This window comes from Rhyacophila brunnea, unplaced genomic scaffold (genome assembly GCF_057557595.1).
Source record: "Rhyacophila brunnea isolate RB1 unplaced genomic scaffold, BYU_Rbru_1.0 scaffold_1, whole genome shotgun sequence".
Classification (NCBI taxonomy): domain Eukaryota; kingdom Metazoa; phylum Arthropoda; class Insecta; order Trichoptera; family Rhyacophilidae; genus Rhyacophila; species Rhyacophila brunnea.
The window spans coordinates 39888873-39905908 of record NW_028232751.1 but is presented as its reverse complement, the minus strand read 5'-3'; the positions used below and the strand labels follow the sequence as shown (position 1 = coordinate 39905908).

Genomic DNA, 17036 nt, shown 5'->3' with positions numbered 1-17036 from the left:
AATAGTATTCTTTTAAACCTCTCGCTCTAATGTTTTAGAATATAGTCATATTTCAGTACATCCATGTGAAGTGGTCTTAAGATTTTTTATGTTTATTAATTTTTAAAAGCATTTATAAAACCATTAGTAAAATTTATGTCGACATTATTATAATGAAATATTTACAATAAAAAATTATATTGATAATCTCTGTGATCCCAAATTTGACAAGAATTAGGCATTTTATTATTCAAAAAATGGGCAAGATTTACACATTTAAAGATATTGATTATAAGCTATGTCTTTTACCATTCAAATGTGATAAACATTCTACGAATAATGTTTGCTTTATAATAATTATTGACCTAAGAATAAGGTAGTATTTTTTTGAAATACGCCATTTCTATTGGCATTTCCCAGTGGCTAAGCTACAACATACGGCCGTAGCCATAAATTGACAAACGATAAATGAAGTAGGGAGTAAGATCATGTTAACGCGCGTGTTTGAACATGTACTTAACCGATTTTTTTTTTTTTTAAACGGTACATGAAAACAAGTCATCAAATGTTTAAAATAAACATAAAGGATAATCTTCTTCTTCTTCTTCCACGGCGCTACATCCCGGGGTGGGATTTGGCCTCCTCCACAACCGCTCTCCACTCACTCCGGTCTCTCGCCACACTTCTCCAGTTACCGGGTCTTCCTATATGAAGCCAGTCCACTTCTCTGGCGTCAGCCCATCTCCTTCTTGGACGGCCTCTGGGTCTCTTCCGTTGGGGTAGCCACTTCGTCATGATCCTTGGCGCTCTAACTTCAGGCATTCTCTCCGCATGTCCCGCCCATCGTAGTCTTTGGGACTTACAGTATCTTATGATTGTTTGCTGTTCAATCTCTCACAACCATAAGTGACCACTGGCCTTATAATTGTTTTATAAATTAGAAGTTTACTTCTTCGGCCTAGAATTTTCGACCCCACCAGTCGCTTGCAGGCATGCCAGCATTTATTCCCGGAGATAAGGCGAATTTTTATCTCCTCTGCTGTCTTATTTTGGGTATTTAGGCTGGATCCGAGATACGTGAACTTATCCACCCCTTCATATGCATGCTGTCCTATGTCTATATTCTGCAGCGCAATTCAATTGCAACCTCCTCCATCTTGCCCGGCTGCAACATAGTGCGTACGTTCCATGTGCCACATTGTATATATAATCGTTTGTCCTTAATTCTTTGCTTGGGTCGTTGGTTAATGGGGAGTCCGGGGTCCAAGGCAGTTGTTTTGGTGTTCGTAATCAGGGTTTTTTTACCGTGTTGGGTGATTAGCCCTACGACGAACCCTCCTCCTTTATCCGGGCTTGGGAACGGCCATAGCGTAGGTAGAGTCGTTCCCTATTACTATAGGCGGAGTTACATAAAGGATAATAAGGCTTCAAAATTATATAAATAGATTATCTACAACGTTTAAGGAATGTCCAGGATCATGCTTTGAAAATAGCATAAAAGCTCTATTTTGACGTACGCTGAGCATGTGTGCCGCTAACTATAATACTTTATTTTTTATAACATAATTCTTGTTTAAAACTTTTAGTAAAACACAGCATTACTTTTTAATTATAAGGTACCTATATGACTTTTATTAAGATATCATAATTATATTTCTTTTGAATTTGTCTTCCTTATTTAACAATTAAAAAAATATGTTAATAATTATAAATTTGTTTTATTTGTAATTTAAAAATATATTTAACAAAATGTTATGTTTATGATAAATAAAGTCCCATAAGGAATCTCCTATAAAAATGAGATATTGACACTAACTGAACCATCCAATTGATGTAACCCACATTTTCTAATTTAAAACATTTTTTTATGTAAAACTGGTTTAAAGTACATATGTTTTAGTAAATAATAAATATTTCAATAATTAAAATCGTCATAATTATATTTTTTTAATACCTCATAATAGAATATTTCCGATAAAAACAGTTTTTACTCTCTCCTGAACAATTTCAATTTTGAGAGTTACACTAAAATTGGCCAAAACACCATCGAATTATAGATATAGTTCAAATCTTGAGACCCCATCTTAGCATCTATTCCGTTTATGGATGAATGGATGAAAAGATACTCCCTCGGCGAAAATTTTATTAGTGTAGCAGTTAGCAGCATATGTGCCCGGAGAGTCACTTATCGCAGGCTATTTTGGTCGAAGGATAGTGGATCCTCAAATGCTTCTGAAACATGGTGTGTTACCTGTGAAACAGACAAAATTCTCATTAAATAAAAAAAGAATGTCTGTGACAAGAGGCGGGCATTAGAGATTTTGTGTGATGTGTTGTTCTGGAACAATCGCCAGTTGAAATTTTAGTATCTATCAGTGGCGGGGGGTGGAGGTAGGCTGTTAAGATTAAACATAAATAGTGCACACTAAACTTTGTCAGTCATACATATTTCTTTTCATTGATGGCGCTGGTTAGTTTTTAAAATGCAATTGAACCCCGCCTAACCAAACCATAATAGGACACTATGGGCGATCCAACAAAAATAGTGTACACTTTGCCATCGTTGAATTAAGATAGGTGGTGTTGGTTAGTTTTTCAAAATTCATTAAGCCCTGCCTAGACAAAACCATAATCAATACAAAATATTCTTCTATCTATAAAATATTTAAAATTATGTATGGTTTAATGGCATAATTTATAAACGAATATTCTTTGACTATTTTTTACTACAGCTTGGATTAGTCAGTAGACCAACAGGTCTATTCTTAACAGTTATCACTTTAGCACGTTTCTGTTATTGTCATTGGTCAAAATTAGCACGTTAGGAATTCTTTACACTAAACGTGATAAAACGGTTACCGACGGCTGTCTTTAATAATTCTTGGTAGACATGTCTGTCCAATTCAGATATGTTCGTACGGCTGAACCCAAGCAGATAAGACTGAACACGAGCGGATAAAGCTGAACTGGCGCTGAATCGGTAATGCGTCGAACCACAGCCGACTCTATTACTATACTAAAGATGGCGCTGGCCCGAACACAAGAATTTAGTATTGAAATATCAACATAACCTACAATTTTATTAGTCACGCCATATGGTTTTGGCTCCCGAACGTTGAAATGCGCAAAGTTTTTTCAATAAACATTAAACCTTTAAACCTCAAACAGTCAACACATAACCTACAATTTTGCTAGTCATATCAGCTGGACATGGAGATGTTGTCGTAATTATTTTTTTAAACATCTTGCATCTCAATATGTAAAGTTGACGTACTCTGTCTTGTTCTCATGTTAGCACGCTAAACAGAGCCGCAGTTAAATTGTATCACCTTTTGACAGTTCAGAGGGCTAACTTTTTTACACAATTAACCGCCAGAATACGTGAAGTGTTAATTGTGATATATCTATCACAATTAACTCTTTTTCGATGTTAAGTGATAATATGTTAGAATAAGCCTGCAGAGGTCCTTTCTTTTGCTTCATTTCATTAAAAGGTTTTTATCAACATCTTTGTTAAAATGTCAAGTTTGTATTAGGTAGGTATTGAATTTTTGATTAAATTACTATGCAAAATATGTCTACTTATTTTTACAAAAACTCATCGATGGCAAATTTAATCAGGATTATCATTTATAAAAAAAAAGAAATATCAAAATTCAATTTGCAGTAAACTGTAATTGTCCATTGAACATTAATTCTTGTCTTGGTTCGATTTTTTTTACAATACATAGGTATCTGGATAATAACCGTCGAACCATGAATTCCATAATAATATTGTTTGAGAAGCTACAGTATGTCGATTATTCTACCAAGTAAATACCTTGTTAATTAATAATGGTAAATATAAAAATAATGTAATATGTAAATAATATGTAATGTGTAAAAAAAAAAAATAATAATGATAAATATAAAATAGGACTTACCTTTAATGCTTGTCTTTCTCTCAAATGCAGGTGTTTATCTTTTAAATATAGGTGCATTAGATTTAGAATCTTCATCTGAAACAGTAGAATATTTACGATTATTATTTGTCGACAACTTTCGATGTCCAACTTTACGACGCATACTCGTTTAAATTATAATGATGATAATGAATAAGTGAATATTATGTTCGCGGATATTCGCTCGGGATTGGATTCCGTCATAATCCGTCCTAGTCATAATGTGCCCAAATGTTATCACCGTCGAAATATACAGTAAAATTTAATTTCCTGCCGTTGATATTCATTGTATTTACCTCGATTGCATTTCTTTGCGAGAAGGTGGGCGGGGACGAAAGTAATTTAAAATAGGAAAATTATGTCCTGTATTTTATAACTGCTGGAACCTCGTCATCGGTCCCGGTACTGGCATTGGAAAAAGTGACTGGTGTGCTCCTCAAACTCCTGTGCTCTTTGACTCTGTCTTTGCCAGTCTTGGGAGTCTATAAGCCGGCTCGCACATCACAACTCGCCTTGTGTGCCTGACGGCCATAAATCAAAACTTCCGAGCCGCCGGCGAATGTTGCATGATACAACCTCGCACATCTGCCTAGCACATCGACATTCGACATTCGCCGCTGCCGCATTCGCGCGTACCCCGAAACGTCAAAATATTATACTCTAGCTAGACAACGCATTATGCAAATATGTCATCAGACGCGGAAACAGCGATTATTATGTATTGGTACCGCAGACATTTAAGTAGAAGGCGAAAATATTGGATTCATCCGTCAATTAGGCATATATCGATACACAGTGCATCCTTTATAGCAGCAGAACTCATCCAGCATCCGGATAGATTCCAAAATTGCTATAGAATGAGTCCGAACTGTTTCAAGGTTCTGTTGAAGTTAGTTGAACCCCAGTTAACCAAAAATAACACGCATTTTAGGAAAGCCATCAAACCAGAAGAAAAACTGCTGATTACCTTAAGGTAAGATTATTAATATTAAGTGTAACCAACAGATTGGGTTTTAGATAAAGAATAAAAGTCATTTTATTATGTATAGTGATACATACAATAATTATCTACTGCACCATGTTTATAATTACCTAGATATTTCGTAACTTATGACTTATATCACAGAATGTTGTCTTTATCTATTTAAAATTACATTTCCTTAATAAATTTATTGTCTTACCACTGACATTGTGCATGTTGAATATAGTACATACTCTGTTTACAATTCATTGAATGTCAAGCACATCCTGATATGAAAATATTGCATATTTTTATGAAAATGTAATAAAATTGTATTTTGCAGATATTTGGCGACCGGTTTAAGTTTTAAGGCATTATCCCACATATTTATGAGAGGAGACAACAGTATTGGGATCATTGTTAAGGATTGTACCAACGCAATTTGGGAATGCCTTCAACCGGAATATATGCCCATTCCCAACAGAGGAATGTGGGAATCCATTGCCAAGCGGTATTACGAGCTGTGGGATTTACCCAACTGCATCGGTTCAGTGGATGGGAAACATGTGCGTATCAAAAAATTCTACAATAGCGGGTCCAGCAATTTTAATTACAAAGGCTTTTTCTCTGTCGTCCTCATGGCCAGTGCCGATGCAGACAATTTGTTTATAACAATCGATGTGGGAGACATTGGACGGAACAGTGACGGTGCAGTGTTTCGGTCATCCTAACTCGGTACGTGGTTGGAAAGAGATCGGTTGGACATACCGAATGCCACCCGATTACCAAATGGTAATCCAGAAAATCCTTTTCTGTATTATTTTGTAGGGGATGAGGCATTCCCTTTAAAAAAAAAACATCATGAGGCCATTCCCTCAAAGGGTCCTGACGAATGATCGGAGGGTGTTTAACTACCGATTGTCTCGAGGGAGGGAAAGCGTAGAATGTGCTTTTGGCATATTATGTGCGAAATTTTCAATTTTAGATACACCAATAAGGTGTCAAGAGACAGTTGTTGTTTCTATAATTAAAGCTGCCTGTGTTCTGCACAATTTCATCAGAATCAATGAAGGCAAATTCACAACACCTGCAGTGTTCCAAGTCTACATGTGTAGATGTGCCGGAAACTGATGCAGAAGTAGTTATTAATAAAACAGCTTATGCATTAAGAGATGAACTGCAAACGCATTTCATCAACAATCCCATACTGCGGCAAGAAAGTTGCATGATTTAATAAGTAAATTTAATATTATCGTTTTGTCAAACCTTTTCCATCGAATTCAACCATAAAGTTTGTGTGTTTACTGTGATTACGTTTATTGTGATTTAAGGTTATCGTTTGCAAATTTTACCGTGTGCAAAATGAGCAAACTGAAAGCTTCAAAATCGAATCAGGTGTGAGACAAGGGGATGCGCTATCCACTATGGTATTTAACCTTGTGGTGGAATCCATAGCTCGTGAAACCAACATAAGAGAATGGGTAGATAACAATACAACGCAGATGTGCGCTTATGCTGACGACATAGTAATTACAAGCAGATCCAAACAGAGGATGATCGACCATGGTGGCACTATGAAAATAGCAGCAGAAAACGCTGGGCTGCATATAAACCAGTCAAAAACTAAGTATATGGTCAGCACACGCGATCAGGTACCGCTGCAGAATATAGACATAGGACAGCATGCATATGAAGGGGTGGACAAGTTCACGTATCTCGGATCCAGCCTAAATACCCAAAATAAGACAGCAGAGGAGATAAAAATCCGCTTTATCTCCGGGAATAAATGCTGGCATGCCTGCAAGCGACTGGTGGGGTCGAAAATTCTAGGCCGAAGAAGTAAACTTCTAATTTATAAAACAATTATAAGGCCAGTGGTCATTTATGGCTGTGAGACTTGGTGCTTAACTCAAAACGAGGAAAACAAATTAGCTCTCTTCGAGCGCAAAATACTCCGCAAAATCTTTGGACCCACGTTGGAAAATGGGAACTACAGAATAAAAATGAACCACGAGTTGGAAGAGCTGATTTAACAGCAAACAATCATAAGATACTGTAAGTCCCAAAGACTACGATGGGCGGGACATGTGGAGAGAATGCCTGAAGTTAGAGCGCCAAGGATCATGACAAAGTGGCTACCCCAACGGAAGAGACCCAGAGGCCGTCCAAGAAGGAGATTGGCTGACGCCGTAGAAGTGGACTGGCTTCATATAGGAAGACCCGGTAACTGGAGAAGTGTGGCGAGAGACGGGAGTGAGTGGAGAGCGGTTGTGGAGGAGGCCAAATCCCACCCCGGGATGTAGCGCCGTGGAAGAAGATTGTACATTAATAGTATATACGCTGAAAGGTTATAAAAGAAAATAATAATGTAGATATAATAATATATGGTGTCACATTGTTATGAATCCAAGTACCTAATCTGCATTCACTATCGAATATTATACACACTACCGGCTACATACTTGTGTATACAAATTCCTTTAAACACGTGGGTAAAAATAGCGTGAATTATATCAAATTCCTTGGAACACGCGGGTACACCGATTGCTGAAGACATGTTTGATTAATAACCATAACGATAACGTACTTATCTTTGCAATTATGGTCATAATATGTAATATCATTTCATGCGGTCCCTACACAAAGTAAAGTAGATAATTGGTTTGACTTACCGGTAATATTGAAATGATTAGCGATTTCGGTCCACGCCTTTTCGATCACATTTCTATTGGAGTGATCTCGCCGTTTATAATCATATAATATGCATCGGTGTTTTTCGATTTCCTGCACGAATGAAATGTTGCTTCTTTCGTCTGCCATTTTTGTCGATAGGGAAACGTCAAATGCGGCGACAGTCTGGAGAGAAATGGCCGATTGTGCGGCTCTGTGCTTGCGTGGAGTCGATATTTTTAGATATCGACATGCAGGCTCTAGCAAACGCAATTCGACGCATGTTGCAGCGTCGCAGTTGTATTGGCCAATCTGCGAAGCTCCATTTGATAACGTTTGTTTCTTGGTTTACGATGACGTCACATCGACGAATTCGTCGTAAGACGCATGCGGCGAGTTCTGATGTGCGAGCCCTCTTAATGTAAAAGAAAACAAGACAATCGATTAAAAATAAAATTAAAAATAATTTATTTTAGAAACTATTACTTAGGATTATTTAAAAATACATTCGTTGTACCCTGTCCTCTATTTGTTTCGTCTTCATCTGTTTTTTTTGTAGTAGAATTCGTCACCTATAAGGTAAATAAGATAAAAAGCCGTTTTGTGAAATATAGGTACTATAAAGGTAAGTAGGAATAAGTCTTACTGTTTTCTCCATAATGATAACTAATTTACACTTTTACAATTTTTCGGTTTTTCTTTCCCGGGATCGTCAAATTGTAATCCCGAAATCCCAGGATCAAAATTTTGGCTCGGGATTGGATTTCCTAGTCATAATGTACCCAAATGTTATCACCGTCGAAATATACAGTAAAATTTAATTTCCTGCCGTTGATATTCATTGTATTTACCCTCTGCGAGGAGGAGGGCGGCGACGAAGGTAGTTTGAAGGCAGGAAATGATTTTCTGTTTTTCTTTTTAGCTGGTGGACCCTCGTCATTGGTCCAGGTACCAGCATCGGCAAAAGTGACTTGCCGAGAACTCCTGTACTTCTTTACTCTGTCTTAACACTCATGGGAACCTATTAATGTGAAAGAAAACAAGACAATGGATTAAAAATAATGGCTTTACTTTAGAAACTATTACTTAGGATCATTTAAAAATACATTCGTTGTACCCTGTCCTCTATTTGTTTCGTCTTCATCCGTTTTTTTTGAAGTGGCATTTGTCACCTATAAGGAAAATAAGATAAAAAGTCGTTTTGTGAAATATAGCGCCCATCCAGTTCAAAACAACCATAAGTGCTAAAATTGTGATTTCCTGTTTTAAATGCAAAAATTTCCGTAGGATTCACATAATTGTAGTGTAAAAACACCACTACTTCTAGTCACTCCTATTCAATTTTAACAACACATGTCGCGATATGTTCTTTTTTCACTCAAGTCAATGGGTAATGTTGAGTGAAAATGAACCATAAGTGCAGTTGCATTGTTTTTAGTCTATGAAGTAACTGTTACGCGGGAAAAATCGCGCACAATATCTTAACTGTCGGTTGGTGAGCGCACGGAACTGTATAATTCATTTATATTTATATTGCAATATGATCGTTATTATCAAAGAAAAATGGTGTTCAGAGGACGATACATGGTAGAGCTTTGCCAGAATATGGAAATATTGTAAAAAAAGAACGTAAATTTTGGTAAACAGCATGTAACCATGTCAGGTAAGATCATCGCAACTAAGTGTGTCAAAGACACTTACCAAAAAGGCGTCTTACCAAAATATAGGCGCATAAAGGAAGGTGTGCCCAACCGAAAACCAAATTTGTCATACCAATTGACATGGGACGGTAACATGATAAAATTATGCAAGACATTCTTTATGAAAACATTAGACATTGGACGCTGAAGAGCAAGGCGTTCACCAAAATCATGCAAAAAACTTCCCCCAGATATAAAATCTGCCATAAGGGAGCATATAAATTCATTTCCGCATATAGATTCTCACTACCAAAGTTCTAACACTTCCAAGCAATTCTTGGATGGAATTTTAACACTAGCAGAAATGTATAGGATGTATAAGGAAAAGCAAAGAGCTGAAAACCGTGTCATTGCAAAGCATTACACTTATGCAATAATATTTAACGAGGAATTTAACCTGTCATTTTTCTCACGAAAGAATGATCAGTGCACACTCTGTGAAGGGTTCAAGAATGCTGACACTGATAAGCAAAAGGAGTTGGAAATGAGTATCAAACTCATTTACAAAATAAGCAAATGGCTGGTGATGAAAAATCCCGTGACATCATTGCCGCCAAGTCTGTGGATTCAATAGTACCTAGCATGCTTTGATCTACACGCCGTACTCCAAGTTCCCTGTGGTGATGTAACGGCGTTTTACTATAAAAGAAAATTAAATTGTTTTAATTTTACAATATTCAATATAATTAACAAAAAGGGTGAATGCTATATTTGGAATGAAGCTTTGGCTAATAGAGGTGCCAACGAAATTAGTTCTTGCGTTTGGATGTACCTAAAAGAAAATAGTGGCAAAGACATAATGATGGCCAGTGCGTTGATCGGCCGGTCGATCACGAAGGTATTTTTGGTCGATCGCGGACAGAATAATAATATTGTACTATTTCTTGTTCAAACGAGTCAAAACTACTCGATGTTCCAGCTCTTAAAATCCGCTAGTTCTTATCTCTTCTCTTACATATCATTATCAAGAAATACACTCATGCCAAGAACACAAGTGATGAGAACTTGGAAGAAATTCTACAGGAAAACATTAATAAAATAAATAATGTAAATTCCTATCCTTGCAATTTAACAAGTCGGTAGATAACACGGATATTGCACAACTATGCGTTTTTATTCGATTGGTTTTTAAAGACGTGTTTGCTTCAGAAGAATTATTAACAGTTTTACTAATGGAGGAACGATCCAAAAGAGAAAATATCAATATTTATCGATATTTAATGCATTTAAGTAGAATATTAATCGTACTCGATTTCCTATTCATAAACTAGTATCGGTAACGACTGATGGAGTTCCTGCTATGGTTGGGAATCATGTTGGGTTTATTACTTTATGTAAAAATGGGGCAACAGAACCCACTTTTATCAGTTATCATTGCATTATACACCAGCAGGCATGGCTCCTACAAGAGGGGGTCTGACAGGGCCGTAGCCTGAGGGGAGCGCTATTTTCCTCAAGGGATATTTAAATTTTAAAATACATGGCTGTGCGATGCAATTTGATGTGATATGATTATTAATGTAATTAAATGATAATTCATATTGTTATACACTTTATTTTAAGTATGTTTCCTGGCGAAGGGTTGCATCTTGGCTACTACAAAATTTCTAATATTCAATATACAGGTGAATTGTGTAATTATGTCGAAATTACAGTTAATGTGTACCTACTTAATTTTTTTAGAAGTGAAAGACATAATAATATTACTTAAGTACCTATATTAGTCATTAATTCGATGTTTCTGTATCGTTATTTTTTATATGTATAAAATATCTGTTTTCAAAATACATATTTGAAAGTGATATCAGTCGATCGCCATAAATAATTTTTTCAACTAGTCGATCCTAGAAAACAAGTGTGGCCACCCCTGATCTATATGCTGTAGGAAACTTGGACATAAAGACTATTACCCACGAATACTTGGTTGTGGGTCACACACAAAACGAGGATGATTCTATGTATCAACATGTAGCAACAGAAAAAAAGGCATCTGAAATCTGGTGTAATTTATATTCCGGCCCAATAGACTCCTGTGATTCAAATGGCAAAAAAGAATGGCAACCCATACACTGTCCATGAACTGTTTGACCTCATCATTCTTCAACCTTTTCACGTTGTCGACTGCTATGGGGACGAATTTTAATGTGAATACAGATGGTGATAAAGTTTTATGGGAGGATATAAAAGTGATCCAAGTGAGAAAGGAAGTACCTTTGACAATTTTTTATAAAGAGTCATCCAGAGTCATGACTATTTAGAATTTGAATATAAGATAGATAATGCAAAATTGCACTTCATTAAGTGCAATTTAGCCATTGCATTCATTCGTAAGTCAACAAAACATGAGAATCAACTGGTTGGACGCGGAGCATTTAATTACTATTTAATTACCGCATTTAAATAACATGCTAATTATATCGAATGGTCAATTAATTAGTGTACAACTGGTGTACGCGTGGAAAGATGAATCTTTGATGAAATATGTAAACCCAATTTTGAAAAATTCCAGATATTCATTGTAACGGAGAGATGAGTATATTCTCATTTCACAGATTGATGTTTGCTGTGATAAATATTTAAAACAATGTATCCCAAACCTTGCTTTATTCTGATTATTTAGCATCATAAAGCAAAAGGGTTGGTTCTCAGAGTTTCCTTGTAGAAGCCGAGAGCCCTGAGGTAGTCTTTTTTATTGAAAGCGATGCACACTTTCCACAACAGCGAGGGGATGTTGTTGGGAGATTGATTCAACACAAAATTGAATTACGCATCCACCGTCCACCACTTTATCACCATCCAACAAGCATAAGTATGCTCGGCCCAAAAGATGATTCTGCAAAAAAAAAATGCAGATGTACAGCATTTTCGCCGGTAAAGTAAATTTGGCTGTTGTATAATGAAAAATCAGTTGTTTTCATTTCGTTTTTCTATGTCATGTTGTGAATGGGTTGAACTTGTAAATTGTAAAGTTCACTACATATTATTATATATACTTTAAATAAATTTGAACAAAATTTGACTAGGTTGAATAAAACAGGTAATGAAAGTGTGTTATCTTACATCATCGTACATGATGGTTTTCTCGGCAGTGGTGTATAGGATTGTGGCTTTCGTGAACAGATCCTGTTTCTTGTTTATACTATTTTCATGATTAGCTTCCTGCACGCAGTATGCGGCGAGCATGTCCAGGCACCGCATCTGATCTTCCTCCGAATTAGCATAATAGATGTTGGCAGTGCGGCCTGCATCCGAGATCTTGATGAAGTCATCAGTTTTTTTTGTTTACGTACCTCACCTGTATAGGATACAAATCTATACTATAATTTCGAAAATATATTTGAATGTTTGTGCCGTCGTATCGGTTTTTCTTTATACAAATCCACACGCGCAGTCGGATTTCGACAAAATTTGGACAGTAGATGGAGGCCGACGAGCCAGAGTGTGTGGTCGGGGTCTCGAATTTCAGATTTAATCCGTTGCAGCCCGGGGGACAGTTTTACGGATTTTGCGGAAAATGCCGCCGCGAACAGGGCCTTGAAACGCGGAATTTAATGCTGCAACCAGTGGCGGCTCTAGCATCTTTTAGTAAGTGGGGTCAGATGGCGTGAAATATCTAATAAGCACCTACCTAATCAAAATTAATCAATGCGTAGAAAACATATCTTTCGTAGCTATTACTTCATCCTCATATGCCTTCTGTGTTCGAAAGAATCTTATTGCTACAAAGAAAACAAAATAGTCTTTTCAAGGATACATTCGCCGTCAACCATGTTTTTTTTGGTAAACCGTTCGGAGTTCAATGTTTTTTTTGTTTTGATTAGTTAATACACAATAACTAAATCACTAGGTTGGTGAGGTCCTAATTGTTTCACTTCTAGTTTGTCTTCAAATATCAATGTACTGAATTTATATTTCAATAAATATACCACCTCATTCATCATAATACCTAATATTATTTATCAAAATTATTTTACTAACGTGAAATTCAACTATCCACAACTAGTACTTTACAATTAATATTTAGGTAATACAAATTAATATTGATTTAATTAACTGAAATAGCACATACCTTTTGTTATTATCATTCAAGATATTATAAATTATTTTAGTATGTATTAACAAATTAATATAATTTAAAACTTAAGGTGATAGATAACAGTCATATTTGATCACTTACTGGCAAACTAACTAATAAACTAAACCGGCGGGTCATGGGACATGAATTTACAGCCGACCGACAAGATAACTTCATAATATTTATTATAATAATAATACACCCACTTTTATCTACTCACACTTATGCAGGAGCAGGTATTTGCTACGGTGTCCCCGGTCCAGCATCGGTACATGTTGGGTAAAATGTGCATCGCATGATGATCGCACGTGCAAAGCTGCCCACAGACGTATGTATTATTCAGCTTCATAATGAATTTTGAGAATCATAACTTTACTGGCAATCGCATATAGCATCTCATAAAGCTTATAAAATTTGTATCAAAAATACGACTTGAAAGTTGAAGGCTTAAAATAGTATACGATCACTTCGTTATAGTTTTTACGATCACATTAAAAAAACAGTAAAAAATAATGATTCATATTATAACACACAGCATAATTATTATCGATTTGCTGTATTTTTGCCTAATAACGCTATTATCTTGCTTACTGTTTGTTTGCCTTTTTACACAGACTGCAACACTGCATGCAACTGTAGTGACGTTGATATGCCTAAAAATGTGTGCATTTTTTCAACAACCTTAAGATAATATCATGGGAAAAATGACTCCGTTTTGTACAGAATACAAGAAGAAACACCACTAGATTAAAAACTCAGGTTAAATGGACAAGGCTCAAAAACAGCAGTTAGTAAAATTGACGAAGCTCCAATTTCTGCTCATATTTAAATTACTACCTATTTCACCCTACTATTTCTCATCGTAGAAGGGAACAAGCCCCAATATTCGATATTTTCCCGGTGACAATACAATTACGTTTATGCATCAAGACATCATATCAAAAGATACGCATCTTAACTGGTCATAATATGAAGTTTATAGAAATCTAATCAAAGAAATGGAGATAGGTACCGACCTACATTTTTTACTAAATTGGGACATGAGGAATGTGAGTAGGTAGGTACCTAGGGTGAACAATATTCACTTCATTTTCAAGAACACGGGAAAAATGATTCTTTGAATGTAATTCTAGATTGCGACGTTTGCGTTTCATACAAAACACATGGGTAGGAGTAAAGAAGAGTTGATTAGCACGTTTTATGCCTTTTCCACTCTCAATCGTGACTTAAAAAATAATACCAACTGGTATTATATTATTTACCAACAAAAAAATTGACGTTATTCCGCTTTCATATATTATATTTTATGATAAACTCTTGCCGAAGAGATCACTCTTAAATGGTTCCATGAATAAACAGAACATTAAGAAATAAAACGGTGACAAAACAGAGCAGCGATAAACAGAACTATAACATTTCAGGAGAAATATAATATTTAAAATTGTCGTATGTACCTATGTCTATAACAGGGGGGGGGCAAACTTTTTGGATGGAGGGCCAAATTCAAGAATTCAAAATGAGCGGCGGGCCGCAAGTAAAATATCATTTTTAGATATACACTATTTATTATCACGAAAAATAAACATTACAAAAAATTAATGAGAAGAATGAAACTGTTTTAATGTTGTTGTGAAAATGTTGTAATGAAATTAATGAGAAGAATTTTTTTTTTTTTTTAATTCAGGTGTTAATTTTGTAGTTGATATTCTCAAAACTGCTTGTAAATGGGCATCGGAGATATTTGACCGTCAAGGATTTTTATTGAGGTCCATGATCGAAAATGTTTGTTCACATATATAGGTTGATCCAAAAATAACGAACATTTTTCTTGCATAATCTTTAAGTTGGTCGAATTTGTCTGAATTAAGGGCATTATAAAAATTGGAGATTTCTTCACGACGATGCAATTCTCTTAAATCAGTGTCACACTGCAGATCAATAATCGCAAGTTGTAGCTCACCAAAAAATCTTTGTGAAAAATTGTCATTCAGAGCTTTAATAATTTTACCATATTCTTCAAATTTATATTCTGGTATATTCAGCAACTTCAAAGTTGGAAAGTGGTCCACGTTGTTATTCGATATTTGTCGAAGGAATAACTTGAGTTTTAATTGAAATCCATTCAAACTTTTTACCATATCATGGGCATATATTTTGTTTCCTTCCAACGCGGAGTTAAAAGTATTTAAATGTGTCACAATGTTCAACATAGAAAATAGTGGTTACATAGTGTAGACGAGATGCAAGGAAGACGTACTGAGATAATACATTTACAAAACAACAAATTCTTCAAATTTTAATCTATTGTCAATATTTTTTAAAAAATATATAAAAAAGTTATTCGTAATCGGAAGTACAATTAATGATGGCGGGCCGCAAAAAAATACCCGGCGGGCCACATGCGGCCCGCGGGCCGCAATTTGCCCACCCCTGGTCTATAAGGTGGATAGATTTTCAATACGCCGTAAAAAATCAAATTAAATATAGGTACCTACTTATATTATAATATAGGTAACTATTATATTCATACATATACTGCATTCCTAATCGCTGAAAAGGCTCAATTAAATAGGACTCAACTCGGTGTATTATGTTCAAAATGCTAGGGTGACTAGAACGAAATAATTCTGTGAAGCTAAAAAAAATAGGAAGATCGCCTCTCACGTGATGCAGTTTTTAAGATCGTCAGCTGAATCCAGATCTACATCAAGTCTTATGTCGGTGTTATCATATCGTAAGATACTCTCAGTTCAAACGGCGTCCTACCTAGTTATCTTCGTGGAGCGCACGTGGCTCAGGTCCTGGTGGATTATGGCACATCCAACGACATAGGGTAATGATGTTATCGTGACAGTGGTATCATACAGTTACCTATGTGCTGGGAAAATTCTAGGGAGGGCAATATCCAGTTCCACTTTTGACTACAAAACAAAAATGAAATATTGTTATTATTTTTGGCGGTGACAACTGACAGGAGTGACAGATGATTTTGACTTTTGACGTTAGCCTGTACACCTCCGTAGACAAAGACAACAGGCATGTTAAGATATATTCATAGACTATATTATTAATATTGCCGGCCGAAAAACAATATTTTAAATTTATTTTATTTATACGCCGTCATTTGAAACGATAAAACGAATAATAAATAGGTACCTACCTACTCATAATTTTGTTTATTGGTTGTCTTGATATTGAAAGTAGTAAAATTGAGATTTAGCGTTGAATATCAGCTTGCTCGCCATAAATTAATGTAGGTACAAACGAAACATTTATGCACGCAGGAGATCTAACGATACACTGAAAGCCTTCAATATTTCAAATAAATAATATGTATAAAATGTTATACTATGTGACATTGGAGTGGTGAGAATTGTTTTTTGAGACAGCTTTAACTGTTGTGAAGAGCTTCGCAAAGGATATTTTGACGACACATCTATAAAAATACATACAGGTGCTTGTCAAATTGAAGCACGAATATGTTAGATTGGTACACATATGGAAAACAGGTAGGTAGGTAGGAAGCATTACAGCCGGGTTGGCTATCATACGAGACTCTTTTGACATGACCATCCATACGGATGCGGTCAAATTTCTAGCTTAATGAGATAAAAAATTTAAAAATCGTGTTAAAAAATGAAATAAATGTACATAATCGTATGCGTTAAAAAAAATTAAGGCAAATTTAATGGTTCAAGTCACTAAATTTA

At 35.7% G+C, this 17036-nt stretch overlaps 1 protein-coding gene across 4 annotated transcripts; it reads right to left on the bottom strand.

Annotated features, from left to right (window-relative positions):
- Positions 1 to 1707: 1707 nt before the first annotated feature.
- On the bottom strand, positions 1708 to 16366 carry LOC147079768 (RNA polymerase-associated protein CTR9 homolog). Of its 4 annotated transcripts, none has more exons than XR_015070277.1 (6): positions 13547 to 16366; positions 12312 to 12546; positions 8403 to 12084; positions 7554 to 7966; positions 3903 to 3977; positions 1708 to 2230 (listed from the first exon to the last, which is right to left on the bottom strand). XR_015070277.1 is itself a non-coding variant. In XM_085943829.1 (6 exons), exons 1-2 carry the CDS (start codon positions 12447 to 12449, stop codon positions 11941 to 11943), a joined length of 282 nt encoding a protein of 93 aa, XP_085799955.1. In that variant the 5' UTR covers positions 12450 to 16366; the 3' UTR covers positions 1710 to 2230; positions 3903 to 3977; positions 7554 to 7966; positions 8403 to 8572; positions 11849 to 11940. The 4 variants fall into 4 exon arrangements, 3 of the variants coding, with proteins under 3 accessions (XP_085799946.1, XP_085799955.1, XP_085799962.1); XM_085943829.1 differs by having other exon boundaries at positions 1710 to 2230; positions 8403 to 8572; positions 11849 to 12084; positions 12312 to 16366; XM_085943820.1 differs by having other exon boundaries at positions 12312 to 16366.
- Positions 16367 to 17036: the final 670 nt, after the last annotated feature.